Source organism: Alosa alosa, chromosome 19 (genome assembly GCF_017589495.1).
Source record: "Alosa alosa isolate M-15738 ecotype Scorff River chromosome 19, AALO_Geno_1.1, whole genome shotgun sequence".
Lineage (NCBI taxonomy): Eukaryota > Metazoa > Chordata > Actinopteri > Clupeiformes > Clupeidae > Alosa > Alosa alosa.
Window position 1 is genome coordinate 5,775,899 of NC_063207.1, and position 14,342 is coordinate 5,790,240.

The 14,342-nt window shown below is 42.2% G+C and overlaps 1 protein-coding gene across 2 annotated transcripts in view; it reads right to left on the minus strand.

Moving 5' to 3' along the window:
* Nucleotides 1-740: 740 nt before the first annotated feature.
* Nucleotides 741-14,342, minus strand: part of LOC125284713 (sodium/bile acid cotransporter-like) — a 14,654-nt gene continuing 1,052 nt past the window's right edge. The window contains exons 1-6 of one of the 2 annotated variants that reach the window (XM_048228813.1): nt 14,237-14,342; nt 13,322-13,785; nt 5,574-5,775; nt 4,969-5,147; nt 3,920-4,119; nt 741-3,286 (exon numbers count right to left, since the gene is read on the minus strand). The exon at nt 14,237-14,342 is cut by the window's right edge and continues 28 nt beyond it. In XM_048228813.1, coding sequence (XP_048084770.1) covers nt 3,228-3,286; nt 3,920-4,119; nt 4,969-5,147; nt 5,574-5,775; nt 13,322-13,749 — 1,068 coding nt within the window. In that variant the 5' untranslated portion in view covers nt 13,750-13,785; nt 14,237-14,342 and the 3' untranslated portion in view covers nt 741-3,227. The remainder of the gene's footprint in view (nt 3,287-3,919; nt 4,120-4,968; nt 5,148-5,573; nt 5,776-13,321; nt 13,786-14,236) is intronic. The other variant, XM_048228812.1, reaches the window with a different exon arrangement.

A 14,342-nucleotide genomic window follows, 5' to 3' on the forward strand; every position in this document is an offset into this window, starting at 1 on the left:
TTTCGGATGTCAGTCCCTGTCGCATGTTTTCTTCACTACTGCTCATTCAGGGGTTGATGCATGGGCGCTCGCACGTCAAGTCTCCTCACCGCGGACCCAAACCCATCTATACTCTCGTATGCACACACCAAAAACAGTCCACTGATTTTATTATTACTGAGGTGGAGTGTCTCACTTGGTACTTTTTACATTCAGTTTTTATCCAGATCTTGTCTTTATCCACCAGAAGGGCTATTTGCTATGTCACCCCCACCCACTGCCGGACACACACACACACACACACACCCCTCGGTGTCTCCTGTTCCCACTGTGAAAGTCCCCAAAGCCCTTCCTGAATGGACAGAGTGGTGTGGTGACTCCCCCTGGCGAGCTTTAAGGTGTGTGTGTGTGTGCGCGCATGTGTGTGTGTGTGTGTGTGTGCGATACGCATTGCATGTTGTGCTTGTTGTGTCTTGTCGTCGCGTAGCTAAGTGTGTGTGGTGAACCATACGCTGTTCTGCAAAGCTCTCCATGCCACCTTCTGCTGTCTGATTGGGAAATACAGTGGTCGTATTTTTGTACATAGTCCGCAGATCAATTTACGTTTCAGATGGCCTTAGGTTTGTGTCTCTGGGCACAGATTCTGTCTACAACATCAGGAGATTTTTCTGTGACTTTTCTGACTAAACAATGAATGTTAAAATGTCCATAAAGCCTTCTGGAGTTTATTGATAAAACAAACAAAAAAGAGAACACAATGCTTGAATACCCAGTGGATCTTATTTATTTATATTTTTGTTCATGTGTAAAAAATAAAAAAGACTGTGCATTATTGTAAATTAGACCTGCATCAGAAAACTAAATTAAGTAGTGAATCTTGGCTCTAGGAGTGTATCTCAGTACAAGGACTGTTTGGATGTAGACTCATTCCTTCACCAATCATGTTTTGCTATCTGGCTTTGGTCTTGATTGGGTCTTTTGGGATATTTAATGTTTTTACCTTAATTTAAAACCAAAAAATATTCGCTCTGTACAAAATTAAGTTTTCTTTTGATTTTATTATTTATCTAGGAACTGAATGATGAAGCCTGGATGACTATGCTCAATGTTTGTATAAAATGTAATTTAATTCCACACTGTATATACCATGTAACAGTTTCTAATTAAATACTCTTTCTAAGTGTGTTAGCTTGTCTTATTTAATGGCTTTTAATTGTATTGCCTCTTCTGTTCACTCTGGTGAGCAATTTTGGATAGGTCAGGTTTGGCATGATCTCCACTAGATGGCAGCATTTTACCATTTGAAAGCACAGCAGATGACTTTCAGGAGACTTGAGATAAAGCACACATAAAACCATTTGTAGAATTATTTGGTCCACTGTAAAATTGTAATTTTGAAAAAATATAGAGATACATTACTCGTCCAACCTTATACTGAGACATTCTAAATATAAAGTTTGTTATTTTTATGTCAATGCTCTAATGTATCTTATAGGCTACCCTGCATGAACTCAACACAAAACACAAACAAGGTATGATTACAGTAATTTCCTGTGTATTTGCCGCATCGGGTATAAACCTCACGACAGTATTTTAAGTTGGATGAAATTACGACAAAGTGTTTTGACCGCGTCGTGTAACAGCAGTGCCCAATAGCCTGAATGAATCTGAATCAGATCGTAATTTAATCAGAACAAAGGAATGAAGATAAGAAATGCTTTCCCATGCATAGCTTATCCCAGTGTAAAAATCATGGGCCGTATTCACAAAGCATTTTATCTTACTGCTAGGAGTACTCCTTAATCACACTAAAAGTTAGGGCTGGGCATATCATTCCAAATATCGATAGTATGCCAATGTTGGTATTGGTATCGGATCGATACCAGCGTGATGGCATCGATACTTTAATTTCAGTTTATCTCGTCTATGTTCACAATCCGTTCCTGTTTCACCAAGGACTAGCCTACAGTCGCGCAAACACCACTCCTTTCACATCTTGCATGCACATTGCACACTTTGTGTTTCGTTATTGCAATGTTTGTAAATTATTAACAGTGGAAATCACAAAATCATTTAGTGGTGAAAATGTATTCAAATTTAGCATATTGGTGTTTCATTCATGTCATAAATTATGAAATACTGCTCTCCCCTACATAAAAGTGCATAAGCTGCTTTTAGTAAAAAATATCACTATAAGTATCGGCAATACTGGCCCTATATTTACTGCTTAAAGTAAATCGATCAAAGACTTGGTATTGGATCGATACCAAATTTTGTCGAAACCACTACTAAAAGTTTTTAGCTAGGAGTTTTCTCTTAAAACCTAAACGTCATTACTAATGCACAAGATTGATTGAAGTGACCACCTTGATTGGCTGATGATTATGTGGGAATGATGCAAAAACCTCCTTTACGCTGATGAGTGACAGGTGACAGGTTTTGCTGGTGAAAATGCGCGCGCTAGGCCCTACTGCGAGGGCGGAAGATGATGAATAAATAGCCTAAATGAATAAAGAGTAAGACCAATCAAATAGCCTACTAACCTAATGAAATTGATGCAGTGTCTTTGCAACATTTTTTAAATTAATCTGTATGAAGACATGTAGGGTTATAATGCACAATTATTCCCTCGCGATTGAGAGCTCCTGTACCGCATTGCGACGTAAAATACCACAAAATACGGCTTAGGATTGTTTGTGCACAGGTCAGTGAGTTAGTCCTCTCGACTTCTAAGCTGTCCCAGACTTAGGTGCTGACCATTTGTTATGGTTTAAAGGTTACCATTTGAAACTTTTACAAAAAATAAAATAAAGCCGTGAGTAATCGTGAGTTTAGCAGTAAGAGTCTAACTGTAATCATGCTGTCCATGTGCTTCTTGTTGGCTATGGTTCAGAATGCCATGGATCTGAAGCAGCTTTCAGTTCTGATTGGTTGGATTTGATGACATCCTCTTGTCACAGTGTCCATGCAGGATTCAGCAGCATTGCACTGGATTCGGAGGTTTGGTGTAGCCTATTACTGCATGTGTGAAAGTCACACCTCCAAAAGAGTTGCCTCTGGTTGTGGAACATTCAGAATGGACAGGAGGGAAGTCATATCTGTCTGGCCGAGATGGAACACTTAAAATGGAACAGTTGGATGAACAGCAGTGGGCTCATCTCTGTGTGACAGAACATTGCAGCGGAACAGTTGGATGGAATGGATGGTGACTTCAGGTTCCCTTTTCAGATAGTGCAGAGGTCCACTCATCAGCAAGCAGGAACTTTCACAGCTTCAACATTACCATTTACTGCCCAATATGAAGGTTCTGCAGGGCAATACAAAGAAAAGAAACACGCCAGTAAGTGAAAGCTACAAATGCAGGACTGAGATGATTCTTGAAAGTTGCAGAATCGGGGTCAGTTTGAAGTTTACAGTAAGACAGGTAGCAGGGGATGAGTGGTGGTGCTGATCCTGTGTCCTTCCACTCGAACTTACTTGCGTGAGTGCACATGGGGGCAGCCGTGGCCCACTGGTTAGCACTCCGGACCTGTAACCGGAGGGTTGCCGGTTCGAGCCCCGACCAGTGGGAACGGCTGTAGTGCCCTTGAGCAAGGCACCTAACTCCTCACTACTCCCCGAGCGCCGCTGATGTTGCAGGCAGCTCACTGCGCCGGGATTAGTGTGTGCTTCACCTCACTGTGTGTTCACTGTGTGCTGAGTGTGTTTCACTAATTCACGGATTGGGATAAATGCAGAGACCAAATTTCCCTCCCGGGATCAAAAGAGTATATGTACTTATATACTTATACATTCAGGTCAAATCCCTCTCAAATGCAAAATGCAGCACATAAAGCACTGTGTAGCCATTTTCTTATATCCATGTTATCCCCACTTAATTGTGCTGCTGTGCTGGGCTTTAATATGAAGAATAAGCATAAAAAGGGATGGAAGAGCCAACCTTCAGCTGGTCGGTGGAACATTCGATAGCATCTGTAGAGGAGGACGAGCAGGAGGGCCTCCCCTCCCTGGAAGACGATGTAAAGTAGCGGGAAGAGGTAGAGCGGCCCGATCACCTCGGGGAGGAAGGCCACTTTCAAAATGGTGGCGCACAACTGGATGTTCTGGCAGCCAGTTTCCACGGCAATGGTCCTTTGACACCTTAGAAAACATATCAACAGTGATAGTCCTTTGACACCTTAGAAAACATATCAACAGCAATAGTCCTTTGACACCTTAGAAAACATATCAACAGCGATAGTCCTTGACACCAGAAAACATATCAACAGCGATAGTCCTTTGACACCTTAGAAAACAACAGTGATAGTCCTTTGACACCTTAGAAAACATATCAACAGCGATAGTCCTTGACACCAGAAAACATATCAACAGCGATAGTCCTTTGACACCTTAGAAAACAACAGTGATAGTCCTGCAACACCTTAGAAAACATATCAACAGCGATAGTCCTTTGACACCTTAGAAAACATATCAACAGCGATAGTCCTTGACACCAGAAAACATATCAACAGCGATAGTCCTTTGACACCTTAGAAAACAACAGTGATAGTCCTGCAACACCTTAGAAAACATATCAACAGCAATAGTCCTTTGACACCTTAGAAAACATATCAACAGTGATGGTCCTTTGACACCTTAGAAAACATATCAACAGAGATGGTCAGGGTAATTTCAACACAACCACTATTCCCCAGCAGAAAGCCAACCCCAGTATGTTCACGGTCTGGTCGTCGATCCAGCTGTATTTGATCTAAACTAGTCAGTTGGAACAGATGAAGCTATACGTTTCAAGTTTCAATTTTTACATCACAAAAGTGCAAGATAACTATGTTATGAGTGGACTAGGGAGTAGATTGGGGAGTGGATGGGAAGGAAGAACAAATGGGCAATCTTCTAATAGGACCAATAAAGCGCCAGATGTCCGGTCACTCAGTGGGTGACCTTTGGTCTGACCCCTTGATGTGCACTGCTCTAATGGAGCATACTCACTGTCCGTTTAGTTTGCAGAGGTAGGACATTAGGAATCCCAGGAAATAGCCAATCAGTGGCATGAGGCAGGCGGCGACCATGAGATTGGGAGAGAGCACCACCCACACGCTCGTTCCTATGGTGATGCCCGACATGACGCCAATGGCGATAGAAGCGATCAAAAGAATGCTGAGGCCAATCTGCAAAAACAGCAAAAAAATGTTGTTAGCTCCCAATACCAGTGCAGCTTCTGGCCTCAACTAACAGGACAGTTGGAGCACATTGTATTTTGTGAGTGGTCGTGGGTCAGGTGGTAGAGGAGAGGCCAGTTCAAGCGCGATTCCTCCTGACCCTGTTTGTTGAAGTGTCCTTGAGCAAGACACTGAACTCCAAACTGCTCTCGATGTGTAGATTGGCGCCTTCATCTGTGAATGAGTGTTTGTGTGTGAAAGTGAGTTATGCTTTGAGTGCCTGGGGGGTAATAGAAAAGCGCTTTATGGTGCAGTCCATTTATCATCTAAGCATACATGGGAAACTGGCTGATGTTGTTTATGAGTGTCAGACTTGCCATAGTCAAGTGCCATAGTCTTAATCAGCTCACCTAGCAAATCAGCGATTTCACTCACCTTAATGACCATCTTGGACCAGTGAGGGATCCAGTGGTTGATGGCAATGCCCACCCCACAGGGCACCAGCGTCATGAGAAGAGCGATCATGATGCCCTTGTAGGGCACGGCGTTCTCCAGCTCAAAGCCCTTGCAGTAGAGGTACAGCAGGATGGGCATCATGACCAGTGCCAACACCGTGGAGCATGTGGTCATCACGATGCTGCCCGCAGAGAGGAGACACACACACAGAAAGGAGGAACACGTGAGCAGGGAAGGACCATAGACATAGCTTCTACATTCTATACAGATCAGTGGGAAGGACCAGAGCCATATAAAGGTAGAGTTGCGTCAACTCCATTGACGCTAATGTTCCATTTTTTTCCAACAATGGCAGCTAATGGAAGCCTCAAATAGTTTTCGGAAGTTAACAATTAATAATAGCAGCAGTGCAGTTACAGCAGTATAGACTGTTTGAAGCCAACATTTCAGACTCAGATTTACATTCCTTTGCCTCATCCGAATAATAATAATAATAACAGTAATAGTAGTAAAGTAATAGTAGGCTATCACAAGAGCCTAATTATAATAATAAACGATGTATCGACTATGACTTTTCTGCTGCTCAGTCATGTCAGTTCAACATAAAATAGGCCTAAATTAAAAGAGGCTAAAAGCCCAATAAATGTGCCACACGTAATAGCCGAATATAAGATACTTGCCTATCCCATTTCAATTAGGCAGCACCACCACAAGCTGTCATTAAGTTTTTGCGTTTAGTAGGCAACTTGACGTGACGTTTCTTGGGCATTTAGCTTCACCATCACGTCAAGTTGTAACGCTCATATAGGCAGCAGTGAAGCTGAGTTTGTTGTTAACATTGTTGGTAACTGTCAGGGAATTTAACCCCAACATACAAGAACCACAACACGTAGTATGGCTTTGCCCACAAACTCTGGTACCAAGAGGAGAGCCTGCTAATGTAAGGAAGAATTCCTCACACCATCAGTCTCTGACTCTGCAGCCCAAAAGCTGTGTCTTTTATTGTACAGATGCACACAGAAAATAGAAAGCAAGGCATAGCGACTTCATTGTGACATACTCTTATCTCACCCACCCACACACACAGACAGGGCATACCTGTCAACACCCCCGTTTTTCCCCGGGTGTTTCTCCCCGTTATTTCAAGGTCATCTCCCAGCACACTTCCGTTTTGTTATTTCTCCCGGAAAACTCCAGTAATTTGCATGGCCATCAAACTTCATTTTAAAATCATTGATGCATTCAGGTTGCCAGATTGTGTATGAAATACACCCTACACATACACGATCACTTAGTTTCAATTTCAACCGCTTTTGTCAGGCTAAAACCTGGCAACCCAAATAAGGAAGTGGGTGCAGCCTGATTCTCGTCGTAAGGAAGCGGGCTAGATGAATGGCCTACTCCACAACTAGCTGTTGTGAAATTGTTGGGAATTTAATTGATTGACACATCACATAAACTGTTATTGAGTGTTGTTGATACACTGAACTTGTTCCTCGAACCAAATCTGACAGCAAGCAGCTTTGGAGTTTTGGAAGTAGGCTGCAGGCAGGCAGCTGGTGGATACATAACTGGCATCGCGTGAAGGTAATGGTAGGCTAAAGTAAAAAAACGACACTGACCCCGAAAAAAAAATCTCCGCGTTTTTTGAAAGCTAGACATGAGATGGGTGCAGTTCCTGTCTGTCTGCACACTTAACTTGTACTCTCTGTTCTTAGAACTCAGCACAACAACATTTAACTTGAACTCTCTGTTCTTAGAACTCAGCACAACAATATTTCTGCTTACACAAATGGTTATACAATGATAATAATAATTTCCTTACAGTAACGTAAACGTTTCTTCAGTTAGCAGCAGTAGCCTAGGCCTACTGTTTTTTTTTTTTATGTTGCATTCATTTTCATTGGCAAAAGCTAGCCTAATATGCATGAGAACCTATATAGATTTGAGGGAGCTGCAGCTTAGCATCAGCACGGTCATATTAACACAGCAGGCACTAGCCCAGTGAAGGATCGTGTAAGCCCATCCACAGAAACCAGTTTCAAACCAAGCTTGCGCTGATATGATGCATGATCACTGATCAAATTGCTATTTTCTGACAGGATGAGCACAACCAAGTTCTCTGAATCTCAATTCTTTAGCCTAGCACAGGGGCGGGCAAACTTTTTGGCTCAAGGGCCACATTGGGTTTTGAAAACTGGCTGGCGGGCCGCACAACAACCCCCCCACGACACACACATAAAAAAATACATTTTTTATAGCCTATAATTTAGTATGAAACGTATTTGTTTTAAAATATGAATTGCTTAAAAATGCTGCTAATTTTATACTGTTTAACACATGTATAAATTGTGCACTGTCGCTTTAAGACAGTCGCTTTAATTCACGTTTATTTCTCGATGATCTTCTGCCTGCTTCGCTATGGCTAGTGCTGTACCTACAGCTGGGCCCTCTCACAGTTTTTAAATGGTCAGTAGTGGGAACTACTGTTGCCTTCATGATTTCCTTTTAAAACTTTCTTATAAGAAGGAGATATCAATTATCAACAATGACAAGCCAGCTGGAACCTGCGGCTCTCTCTCCCTCTCGTGAGTGCAGACGCGTTCCCAATTAAATGGATCGCATAATGTTCACGTTAGATCTGCTGCAAAGGAGTTAACTTAGTTTAACATGATGTTATCTCTATTTAACATGATGTTTTGACATTGACATAATGTTCTCTAAGGAGAGTGAAAAGCAGTTTGCAGTAAAGCTAACCAACGTCGTCTCTATCGCAGGAAAAAAATACAAGGATACAAGGATACAAGGAAGTTTATTGTCACATGCATATAGTTACTGGAAGTAAGAAATGCACTGAAATTATGTCTGGTGTCAGCCTATTTGTGCATTAATGGGGTAAAAGTGCAGTAGAAGAGGGGTTTAGTAGATTAAGTGGCAAGGGCTGCATAAAAAAGGTGGGGGAGGATTGGGATTGGGTGGGGGGCACCAACAAGGAGCACCCAAGAGCAACCTAGGGAAATAGGGAGCAGCCTGATAACCAAATGAAATGCTCGGGGGCCGCAGTTTGCCCACCCCTGGCCTAGCATCTTAATGCTGTATTCACAGCATGGTGAATGACAAACGGTGACAAAATGCTGTTGTTTATGAGTTCATAGCTGGTTATTTATCAAGGACTATATCACGTTTTATGTTATTATGATCACTTTCGCATTACCATGGGGTTACTGTGTAGGTAATGCTACGGTTAACTTAACATGCCCACCATTACACTGGAGAGATGTTAGAAGACTTTTAAACTTTTTTTTTTTATTCCCCCGAGACGCTAGCTAGTTAAGGTAGTTCGCTCATTATCTCAGATCAGTGAAGAACTACCAGAGAAAACGTTGGGGAGAAAACTCAAACAAGTTAATGTTAGACTTAGACTAGCTGTGTTACAGTTTCTAGTTGCAAAATTAAAAATTCCATGCGCTTTTGTAGGCTACACACAGTCTCAAAAACACTGTTTACAGCTCTTGAGTCACGTACTAGGTCATTTTTTTTATAACTATAATTTAGAAAGGCCTAGGCTACACTCATGGGGTGGGTGCTACTGCGTTTTCTAAAGAATCTCCCGTCTTGGTTTTGTACAGAAATTAACATACGTAAAAGCGAGAAAAAAAGGTCACCTTCCGATATTTAGCAGGCTACGGTCTGGGATTTAATTTCATATTGTTGTAATGGTAGGATAACTACACAGTTTACACAATAATTACACTGTGTTATAAATATTGTATATCAATGCATTTATTGTCTGTCCCAAAATTGTGGCTCTGTCTCTCATTGAACAGTAGCTTATTTAATGCATTCTAATCCATTGTCAATCACTTCCGGGAACTTTTTGAAGTTTACATGAACCACGTGACCTTAACGAATTTTGAACACCCATTGTCGCAACTCTACCAGAGAGGGTTCAAGCGGAGCGAGAGGCGCAAACGTCATAATACCACAACAACTCATCTGCAAACACCATAATACCACAAACACCATAATACCACAACAACTCATCTGCAAACTCGACAAACTGGGACTCAGTACCTACCTCTGCAACTGGCTACTGGACTTCCTCTGTCAGAGGCCCCAAGTAGTAATGCGGTTGGCAACAATACCTCAAGCAGCATCACACTGAGCACAGGGGCCCCCAAGGCTGCGTGCTCAGTCCGCTGCTCTTCACCCTGCTGACGATGACTGCACTGCAACCTACAGCAACAATCACATAGTGAAATTTGCTGACGACACAACTCTGGTGGGTCTCATCACCAAGGGCTTAATTTAGACTCAATACAGGTTGGAGGTCGACCATCTGACCACGTGGTGCAGGGACAACAACCTCCTGCTGAACGCCAGCAAGACCAAAGAGATTGTTGTTGACTTCCGGAGAGGTCACACCCAACACCTGCCACTGACCATCGACGGTGCTGTGGTGGAGAGAGCGAGCAGCACCAAATTCCTGGGGTGCACATCAGCGAAGACCTCTCCTGGACCACCAACACTGCATCACTGGCGAAGAGAGCTCAGCGCCGCCTGTACTTCCTATGAAACTCAGGCGAGCAAGTGCTCCACCAGCCATCATGACCACATTCTACCGAGGCACCATTGAGAGCATCCTCTCCAGCTGTATCGCTGTGTGGGGCGGAAGCTGCACTGAATACAACAGGAAAGCCCTGCAGCGCATAGTGAACACAGCTGGAAGGATCATTGGTGCTTCACTCCCCTCCCTGAAGGACATTTACACCACCCACCTCACCCGCCAAGGCTTACCAAAATTGTGAGTGATGCAAGTCACCCCGGCCACAATCTGTTTGATCTACTGCCCTCTGGGAAGAGGTACAGAAGCCTGCGCCCCCGCACTACCAGACTCACCAACAGCTTCATACACCAAGCTGTAAGGATGCTGAACTCTCTCCCTCCTCTCCCCTCCACCCTCAGCTACATAACATCCTGGACATTGGACCCACAATGGCCGCCTGCACTACACCACTTGCACACTTGAACACTTGCACACTTGTACACTTTACAACTTGGTGTTGTTGTCCTGAAAACACAACACTTCTGCTGCTCTTACATAACTTGCACCACTATGCCACTTTCTTCATTACTCAGGTCAAACAGAACTACCCAAGCCACTTATTGGCCTGACTTTGCACTAGTTTTTATTGACTGTCTATGCACAATTTCAACAAAATGTTATGAATTATATGTTATTTTTATTTACTTACTTTTGTTTACTTGAATGTTATGTTTGTCCTGTGGACTTAAAATTGGTAAAATATGTCTTGTCTTCACCGTGGGATAGTGAGAAACGTAATTTCGATCTCTTTGTATGTCTGGAACATGTGAAGAAATTGACAATAAAGCTGACTTTGACTTTGACTTTGACTTTGAAACGTTCGACAATTTCCGCGTTCGATTATTGCAAGGGGGAGGGGGGGAAATCCCCCTTTATGCAGACCAGAGTAAGCCCTTGCTGCACTAATGTCAATGGAGACTTGTGGAATTTTACCAATAAATTGGTCATTTTGTCTTTCTGGATTTGTTGAGGGTTTTTCGAAAATTTTGTCATAATCTGTAAGTGTTTGGGATCATTTCAAGCCTAATAGTGTAATTTTTTAGTGTTCGGATTTGTAATAAAATAACTTAATATTAGACCATGCTGCTGCCAGTTACTGTTACTACAGGTTGTTAGCATGCTAGCTAGCCTCTTAGCTAAGGTAACATTTTAAATGGAGAAGTGTCATTTCTTTGAAATGACTACTAGCTGAATAACACTACTGACATTAGTTAAAGTGGATAGTCTATACTCAAGCGAATTTGCAACAGTATATTAAGTTTAAGCCCGGTCCTTCAACTACTAGTCACTTGTTAGCACATATCTGTATTGCCATAGCTACTCCCATCCACTTGTATAGTGTTTTTAAGCTAGCGTTAGCTAGCTAGCTAGCTTCGGTTCACATGACTAATTCAATTATTTATATAATTTCCTTAAGAATGATTCATTGGTATCATACATGATTATAGACCATGATACTGTGAACACAATTATGTTTATCTGTTCTTATTGCTTATTAAGAGTGAAAGTTTATTTAGTGGCGTAAGGTGACACTCCCACTTATGCAGACCGAACTGTCCCGTTTTGCTCCCATAGTAGCAATTACGTTGCTCTATCTTGCTAGTAATCAAGGATCTTTGGTGGGAGTGTCACCTTACGCCACTAAATAAACTTTATTATTGTCTATAATCATGTATGATACCAATGAATCATTCTTTAGGACATGATATGAATAATTTAATTAGTCCTAGCTAGCTAACGCTAGCTTAAAATGCTATACAAGCTACTAGTTGAAGGACTTCGCTTAAACTTAATATACTGCAAATTCAATTGAGTATAAACTATCCACTTTAACTAATGTCAGTAATGTTATTCAGCTAGTTATCATTTCAAAGAAATTACACTTCTCCGCTAAAAACCTTAGCTAAGAGTAACTAACAACCGACAGTAACTGGCAGCATGGTCTGATATTAAGTTATATTATTACAAATCCAAGGCGCTAAAAATTACACTTTTAGGCTTGAAATGATCCCAAACACTTACAGATTATGACAACATTTTCCAAAAAACCCTCAACAAATCCAGGACCATAGACATAGATTCTACATTCTATACAGATCAGTGGGAAGGACCATAGACATAGATTCTACATTCTATACAGATCAGTGGGAAGGACCTTTGACTAGAGGAGCTATACCTCAAACCTGAGTAACTACAAAGATCAAATGTTTGACAGTGGAACTGCTATGGTTGTCTGTGGACCGGGTTAGAAAGAACATAATATCAGATGACAAATTGAAATGTGGAAGAATGTCTCAGGACAAATCCGTAACATACAAACAGCTCTTTGAGTGCTCTCACGGCTTTCTCTCTGAGTTCTGGAGGGTTCCCAGATTCGGCATCCTGAGCCAGTGACATGTAGCACCAGTTCTAGGACCCTGCACCGAGCGAATTCCAACCATAGACTGTATAGAACTAGACAGAGTGGCTCCATTCAGTTATGTTCTATATATTTGAAGCCACCGAGGCAACACCATCTTGGAAAATTTGGAACCAAGTTGAAGTGCGCGTGTGTAGTAGAAGTTGGAGTTCTAGATTCCAACTGTGTGTGTGTGTGTGTGTGTGTGTTCAGGTCCCTCTCAAGTGTGTGTAGAATATTCTATAGATATGTGTGAATGTATCTGTCCCATCCTCTATGCCTCTCATCCTGCATCCACTTCAATAGATGGGAAAGTCTCTTTGTACTCACTATAATATAAATGGAGTCTCTACAGTGTTGGAGTTTTTATTTCTTTTCCCATGTACACATTCCTAATGACATAATTTTGTCTTTGACCTTTGTGCAGATTTCTCCTTCTTTCTCAGTCATATTGTTCATCTATTTTTGGGGTTATGTTACACAAATAAATCAAGCGTTTACGTAAAAACTATTCATCCTACAAAAACAAACACAACTGAGAAAACAGCAGCAGCTGTTCAACTGTGTTGCCACATACTTTGAGCCCCCCCGCACACACACACATAAACACAGTAGACAGGTTATTTGAAGAAGCGCATCCGAAACCTTACCCTCCAGTTACATTTAATCAATGCATCTTGCCTGCGGTTCAGTAACCCAGTAAATGTAATCAGTGGACCTAACCTGAGGTTCATGTCGCCCTGCAAAGCCAGAGCAAAAACGTTGGAGAGATTCCCCCCAGGACAGCATCCGCAGATGAGCACGGCGACGGCTTCGCTGGGGTTCAGCTGGAGGGCCTTCGCCAGGCTGAACGCCGTCAGCGGCATGATGCCAAACTGCGCCACCACGGCAATAGCCACCCCTTTGGGCCGCAGGATGTGAGCCTTGATCTTGGCGATCTCCATGGTGCAGCCCAGCGACACCATGGTGATAAAGAGGATGATAATGGTGATGACGCTGATGGCCATGTCCATGGCTGGGGAGAAAGGGGACTGAAAGCCGCCACTGGCACTGGTGCTGTTCCTCCAGCTGGTCACATTGATGTAGTGGGAAGTGGCGCCATCGCTGACCACAGCTTGATGGGTGGTTGTCTGGTTCATGACGTCAGCCATGTCAAAACTGCAGATCTACTGTGTTGTGCTTGTACCCTATAAAAGAAGATTTGGTTTTAGTGACTTCAGTCACAACAAGAATTACAATAGTGACTTAGCGACTTTCACAGCAAAATGTAGTTGTACATTCATGTAAAATGGTAAAAATTATAAAAAATAAAATACCTAACCTTAATATTTGTAAATATATATAAATACAAAATATAAATATATTTCCTTTTAGTCTGGTGAGAACTGTTAAAAATTCAGCAAGTCTACATGAGCACAGGACCCAAGTACTATGTTTCTTCTAAGTGCACACAGTTTACACTAAAACAGCATATTCAAGCTGATTCAAAGGTTATACGATTCCCCTTACAAAGCATTACATTGAACGTATAAAGGTAGCTGACATCCCAGACTTAGCAAATAAACCAAACCAATGTTAAAGAGCCTGATAACAAGGTTGTTGTGACACACACATTCCTCCAAACCACCCTGTCTTTACCTGAGGAAAAGGTATGTCAAACACCTCACAACTAAAATGTCACGGGTCCCTCATGATAAAAAAAAAACGCGGGATTCTACTGTATTTGGGAGAGTTGTAGAGTTGT